This window comes from Clytia hemisphaerica, unplaced genomic scaffold (assembly GCF_902728285.1).
Source record: "Clytia hemisphaerica strain Z4C2 unplaced genomic scaffold, Clytia hemisphaerica genome assembly, whole genome shotgun sequence".
NCBI classification, from domain to species: domain Eukaryota; kingdom Metazoa; phylum Cnidaria; class Hydrozoa; order Leptothecata; family Clytiidae; genus Clytia; species Clytia hemisphaerica.
This window is the reverse complement of record NW_027104229.1, coordinates 765,833-772,989: the sequence shown is the minus strand read 5'-3', so window position 1 is coordinate 772,989 and position 7,157 is coordinate 765,833. Positions and strand designations below refer to the sequence as shown.

The following is a 7,157-nucleotide window of genomic DNA, read 5'->3' as shown; positions in this document are numbered from 1 at the left end:
TCTTAGATAGTGATTCGTCTTAGACTATAGCATAGTCTAGGATATTTGTTGAATTTAATCGAATATTTCAATTTCAGTGGGGTTTATTGACTTACAGGCTATATTCTGAGCCTTATTGGATCATTCTTGAACTTTTTCTTGAACTTTCTTAGTCTCATGTTAAAACTCAGGGTTAAAACTCTGTTAGTTAGAGCGCTTCCAAAAAGATTTCGTGGGAATTTCCCTTTTTTCTCAAATACTATGATGACCGGGATTGTAGACATTTCTCATTTCATGCAACATATATTTTGAAATCTGCCAATATGGATTTGACCTTCAAATTGGTGTTTGTGGTCGTTTTTCTTGGATCACGCATTTTATGCCCACTTATCACCTATAAAATGCGTGACCCAAGACAAACGACCACAAACACCAATTTGAAGGTGAAATCCATATTGGGAGATTTCAAAATATATAAGTGCGGGTTCATATATTTCTCATTCACGAGTTTCAACTCTAGCCACTTCGGGCGGGGCTTTGAACGCAATGTTTCTGCAGTGTCTTTTATGAGTAGTATAAGTAGGGTTATTTGGGACCTTTTTCAAAAATCGTTTCCCGTGTTCCCACTTCACAAATTCAAGAATTCGTGCAAAAAAGTGAATGGACTTTTTTGAATATATTTTTTTTCGGTTAAAAAAAGCTAAAAAGCTAAGAATTTAAAACATACCATATAAACAAAATAACCAAAGTGAGCCAAACTAAGTTATATAGGGGCGTTGATAAAGTATATTATAATGATATTTGAAGACATTTTTGTTTAGCATCCAAAAGGGCTGCCCCCCCCCCCCCCCCCCCCCCCCCCCCCCCCCCCCCCCCCCCCCCCCCCCCCCCCCCCCCCCCCCCCCCACTGAAATCAATGCTGAAAAATTCAACCGGACGAACAGACGAAAAAGTTGAAGCACTTACATAAATGGTTCCCCGAAAAAAAAGCCCTGTGTCAGAACACGAAACTGTAATTAGAATATTTTGTTGTGTGGGTAAGTCTAAATTTTAACTTTTTTTTTGGGAAACCGTCTATGTATGTTACGGACTGTTTAGATGAACATTTTATTACTAACGAGTTGCTTTTATCAATAAGACATGAATTTCAAAATCAGAAGAGACGTCGTTTAGATGAGTTTTGTCCAAACCAGGGCAAAACCAGGGCTAAAGATAACTTTCAACAACCAGTACATGTTTTGTAGCACCCTTGGTGGACACCAGCATTACTACAACCACCGTATTCTTGAAGAGCACTTGCGTTATCAAGAAAGTAACCACACCAGCCAGCCGCTTTTAAGTTGGTACAAACACTGGCTTCTAGTTCATGGAGACTTGGTGTTATAGCTGCAAAAAAAGTAATTTGATCTTTGAATGACCAAGAATTTTTTCCGAATTATATAGATTCGAATGACGAAAATTTTCCAGAGACTTTCCAGCTGAAGAGACCCATATTCTAATTCGAATTATAGAGTGATTCGAATAATAGAATTGGAGAAAGATAATAATTGTAATGTGATAAGGTAACTAATTTTTCAGGAAAAGGTTTTGCGGTGAGTGTGAGGGTTTGTCATATGGTTGAGACCTGGGGGTACTACTATTGCCGAACGAGGCGTTTTTGCAATCCATCATGGGATTTGTGGTGGTGAAAAAGGTACGCTGCCCAGCGGCACATCTCCGTACCCCTTTTTGCCCAAGTACCCCCAGATTGAGAACCACTTTTCTGCCGAATATCAAAGTAGAATTTCTGAAAAGAACATTCCTCATTTTTCTCATGACGCCTCTACTATCTAATGGCTTTCTGTAATCAATATGTGAAAGAAATTTAGAAAAAAAATCGCATCTACCTCCAGATTTGCGTTGACCAACATTAGCGACATATTGACCATCATAATTACCAGCAGGTGAAAAACGAGCAACGATGTAGGTCTCCTTTAAAACATCACCATCGGACATCACATTCTTTGTTGCTATGCCAACTCCAAATGTTTTCGTTCCTTTCCAAACAACCTGTTATAAGATACATTTAATAAATACATGTCACCTCTCTCTAAATCGAAACTCCAAGGGGGGATAAAAATTTACTTCGCATAAACGGGAGTTCTCAGAAAATCAATTTTGTCACTTGACGAGATCTCCAAAGAAGAAAAATTCGAATTACTAAGGGTGATTTGGCCTAAAATCGACCCAAGGGAAATAAAATCGCTTCGAATAACAGAAAGTTCGACTAACTGAAGTTCGAATAACCGAGAGTGTTTTTGCCTGAGTTGGGTAAGCAGACCCAAGGGAAACGCAATCTCACTTCAAAGTAACGAATTTTTTGAATAAATGCAGTTTTGCATAACCGGGAGTCTATTGTACCTAGCTTAAAAGTAGGACGGATTTCAGAATGTTACATGTTAACACACGATGATAGTCGGCCGTGTATATCAAGAATTGTCATAATATCAGAAGTTAGGAGATTATTAGACGAGTAAATCATATTGGTAGCGAAATAAACATAGTTACTTTTTTCTTCTCAAAGTGAATAAATCTTGATCGTAGAGGTTATCATTGTCTTTTTCAATTTGAGATTTTTAAAACCGACCACTGCGATGGAGTTTTGGTGAGAGAGGGGCGAAGATGAGAGAAGTGTTGCCATTTATAAATCATCATCGCAGAGGACTCCACACCGGAATTTTTTTTATCAAACAGACAATACGCACACAGTCTACTACGAAGCGATAAACGCGAGATATAAACTCTGGTACAGAGTAGTATTTTTATTGCGAAGAGCGAAGTATTGAGACCTCGTCCAATAACTTGAACTTTTGTAAAACAACGGTCCTAGGTCAAGATGACAAAAAAGTCTAAAATGTTACCTGGGTGAAATGTCCAATAATCTTTCCTTCAATGGTGGGTGAGCCAGTTATGTAATTGTAGTTTGCCTCTTCTTTGTACCTGATAAACGAACATGAAGGTAATAAGAGGTTAGTAAGTGTCATAGTTCGGGGGGCGCTCGATTAAAAAACGACCGTACGCGGCCCAAAATTAGGACTTGAAATCGGACCCTTAGTGCTGAGAAAATTTGGGGGAATTTGAGTTAATTTGGGCGAAAAATCGACCCTTAAGGGACGATGTATATTCTTGAAAATCTTTGACCATTTTCAGGCAAAATATGGTCAGATTTTCCAAACTTTACACCCTTAAAGTGTACTTTTTCTCATCTTTGCTCATTTTGGCCTTACAGTGCACTTAAGGAAGCTTGGAAAAAGGACCCTTAAGGGCCGCTACTACGGTAGGTCGTTAACCTTGTTTGCCCCCCCCCCCCGGGGTCTTAGTGTATGTAAATTTCTCAAAGGGGAGATCAATAATAACTTTACTTCTTTGATTCATTCTTGATATGCGTAAATCAAAATGACATCAGTATTTTCTAACGGAAGCACCCTAAAAAAGCCGGATTTTGACCACCGTGTTTCTATTTTTTGTAACAGACAAAGGATATGTAAAATAGCAGTATAACCAGACACGTGGATTAAATTAAAAACTTGACTAAAATATCCCAGGGAAATGTTCATGACGACAACAAAAAAGTGCTGACGTCAGCAATCAGGTGGTGGATTTTGGGTGTGTTCCCGTCAATATATTTCATTCAAAATAAAATTAGGTTTATCTATACCAACTTTCATACCTTTTCAACCAAATACAGGATTGCTATGCTGAGCAACCTGACTATGAAAAGAGGATGGGGATGGGTAAAAAGACAGCGACGTCTTCTTTTATCTCCTGCGAATGTTTTTAGCTCTTAGGACTTTTTTATATTTTAAATCGCTATTATTAATATTTGCATCGTGTATACTTTTTAGGCAAAGTTATCATGTAAAGACTTTATCAAAAAAACGAATTTTTAAGAGAAAACAAATTTTGCTTACCACGCTAGTAATGCATCTGCACACAAAGCACTTCGTATGGATTTCGATTGATATAGATTTTCCCCGTCTCCATTACGTTCACTGTTTGATGCATGAGCCAATTCGCCCTGTGCAGCAAGATGTTCCGCCCATGACTGGGCAGCTGTTGCTAGGGTGTCACTCCAGGCCAAGTTGGGCGTATTAACATGAAGGTTTCTTAGTGTATTAATGTCTCCAATACAACCACCTTATTAATTTAAAAGTGTAGAAAAGATATATTCATGATATGCACCATTGCAATGTCTTTCACGGACCCAACAGTAAGTGACGTAAAAATCAGTCAATACGTCATTTCCAACCAATAAGCTATTGGGTCTGTGATGTAATGTCGGAAGACATTGCAATGGTGCATATCATGAATAGGATTTATGCTATTTGGTTGATATTGAAATTTTCAAAAATTGAAATTGAAATTGAAAAATTCAAAATTATTCTTCACCACGATATGACGTCAGAACTGGGGTACAACAGAACACTTACTAAAGATTAATTATGTGTTTTCAGTAAACATAATCTTTTAGTGAGTTAAACCATAGTGTTTGTTTTACCCTCGAAATTATCAAATCGTATTGGTTGAAAAAGATGTCACATGACTTTCCGTGGCAAAGAATTCAAAAATTATTGGAGGTGATAAGGTTGTAAGGAGAACACTTAAAAAATTCAACAATAAAGATAGATTTCGCTAATTCGAACTCGACGAGCAGGGTTCTAATTGGTTCGAATTAGAGAGAGATTCGAATAATAGAGAGTATTTTATGAGGGTTTCCCCTTGACGGGGACCGAGAATAGACCTTTTCAAAAATTACGTCACGAACATCACTTGCCTCGTATTCAAACAATTTACCATGGTCGGTAATTATGTCTCTTGAGACATTAAATGATTTTTTTTATGAATAAGAATACTTTTAATATAACCCGCTGGGAGTTATTCACCATGTCAATAATAGTCGATTGGTTTGAATTACAGAAAGATTCGAATAATAGAAGTTCGAATTGAGAGTCCACTGCGTAGATTTATAAAATCCCGAAGGGCTAGATGTCGTGCTTTTGCTGAAAAGTGTGCCGAGGTTAGGTAGGAAATCCTACCAAAGTCACGTGACATTACAATAGAATTTCAGCGCTTGACCAATCAGAAGCTTCGAGGGTTTTCGAAAACAATAGCAGCAATATTTTTTGCGATATTCACTTTTTTTTACTTGGAAGAGCTTAAAACGCGCCATCTAGCCCTTCGGGCTTTATAAATCTATGGTCCACTGTACTTACTTTTCGCACTGCCAGTCACTTGTGCAAATGCCCCTATAAACAGCAAAAAAAAATAAGTAGAATTTTAAGCTCAACAGTGATGGAAAAAAGGGTTCTAAGTAGATTATCATTTGTTCAAATAATCTGATATACGCTTACCGGTATAAATACAGGCTTCAAGGTTTTTACTATAAAGGAAAGAAAAGTAAAAGGTCTCTTACCTTTACAAATCAAAATTGATAAGAATGTTTTCAAAAAGAACTGCATCATAAATTGTCTTCGTCTTCTTAAAGTTACAGTAAAAAGAAGGTTTTCTTTTTTGCTTTTAACAAACAATGATTCTGCAGCAAATTAAGAAAGAAACACCTCTTTGTATAAAATGTATGTATGGGTAGCAATCAATTTTTGCAGCTTTCTCTCATTAAAAGTTGACCAATATGACAATAATTGCCGTTACCACTGTAAAAATACCTTTAAATAACAAAAGATAATAATCAGAGATAATTAAATGGGACAAAAAGATGGTAAACATATGAAAAAGATCATTAGATAGATTACATCTATCAAATGTACAGTAACTTTTATCGTTCGTTTCTCGTTATCTCGTGCTAATGAAAATTCCTTCTTTTCCTTTGTCTTTGTGTAGAAATGAGGGGAAGATATTCATTAAGTCGATCAAAGAAGCATGAAGAAGATGAGAATTAATTACTTGGCAATTCACTATAGTATGCATGTAAATTAAGAAACAAATTTGTTTAGCTTCTAAGCAAGTCTCTCTATTTAAAATGATAATAACGCTACATGTTAAATAATCAAAGATTATTTCTGATATGGTTATGGTGCAAACGTAAAAAAAAAAAAATTAAAACAGATTTATAATGAAGACGACCGAAAAGTATTTTTACAACATTTGATTTACAACAGGGTGGACAAAAAAATATGTTCAGACAAAAATTGTACTTGTTACTTGCAGAGCAGTTACCTTATCGGGGAAAACTTCGTCGGGGAAAAGTGACGAAATTTTGGCCAAGTGACGAATATTTTTTCCGCTCGACGAAAATTTTCCCCGCCTTATGTTTTTCCCCGCCTTATGTTTTTCCCCGACGAAAATTTTCCCCGGCCTTAGTGCGTTTACCAACTACCAGCAAGTGACGAATATTTTTCCCCGACGAAGTTTTCCCCGATAAGGTAGTGCCATAGAAATTCTATTTCTCTTTTGCTAGTTGCATTGGAAACCTCATCATAAGCGATCCTACTAGACACTTTTTTGTCAGATACATATTGCAGTCCATAAAAATTAGTCCGTCATTAGTTTTTCATTGTTTGAGACATTTCGATTCGTTGTCTATAAAATCAAAATCCAGATTCAGATTCGATTCGATTCAGATACTTGACTTGATAAGAGACAGCGTCATTTCTTTATAAAAACATTTAAAACTAAGGATTTGTAATTCATTAACAAAGAAATTTGGCTGAGAAATGTATTTTCAGAAAGTCGAATGTCTTCAGGGACATGCCGAAATATGACAAAAAGACAAAGAGAAGCTATCAAAGTTTTAGAATTTCAATGGCACTTACTGCTCTGTAAAGTAGAAAAATTTTGCCTGTCCATATTTTTTTGCCCATCTTGTATAATAACAAACTGACAAAGTTCAAAATCACGATTCTTATTGTCTTGTTCCATGAACATATAAACGACTGGAAATCCATCTCCTTTGTCTTTTTGTAGAAAGGGCTGCTAGCTTCGTTGCCGCCTCGTTAAAAGCATAAAATAAAACAATAGATTTTGATGATATACCACTTGGGAATACCTTACTAACAACGTTAAAACTTCGACGAAAGTCTCTGTTGTTCTACTCTTCTCAAGTCTTTTATCTATATCATAACAAAGATAACAGAGGCAAAATCATCGTCAGCTTGTCAAAACTCCGACTAATATTTCTAAAT

The 7,157-nt window shown here is 36.3% G+C and overlaps 1 protein-coding gene across 1 annotated transcript; it reads right to left on the bottom strand.

Annotated features, from left to right (window-relative positions):
* Nucleotides 1-1,100: 1,100 nt before the first annotated feature.
* Nucleotides 1,101-5,551, bottom strand: LOC136815904 (Golgi-associated plant pathogenesis-related protein 1-like). Its single transcript, XM_067072356.1, has 6 exons — nt 5,432-5,551; nt 5,232-5,264; nt 3,930-4,155; nt 2,880-2,958; nt 1,866-2,028; nt 1,101-1,365 (listed from the first exon to the last, which is right to left on the bottom strand). The coding sequence occupies exons 1-6, from the start codon at nt 5,478-5,480 to the stop codon at nt 1,199-1,201; spliced, it is 717 nt and encodes a 238-aa protein (XP_066928457.1). The 5' UTR covers nt 5,481-5,551; the 3' UTR covers nt 1,101-1,198.
* Nucleotides 5,552-7,157: the final 1,606 nt, after the last annotated feature.

Coding starts and splice junctions, on each gene's coding strand:
- LOC136815904 (XM_067072356.1), bottom strand. CDS start 5,480: ATGATGCAGTTCTTTTTGAAAACATTCTTATCAATTTTGATTTGTAAA. Junction 4,156..5,231: donor AGTGACTGGCAGTGCGAAAA/GTAAGTACAGTG, acceptor TAAATTAATAAG/GTGGTTGTATTGGAGACATT. Junction 2,959..3,929: donor GCAGATGCATTACTAGCGTG/GTAAGCAAAATT, acceptor TTCGTTTATCAG/GTACAAAGAAGAGGCAAACT.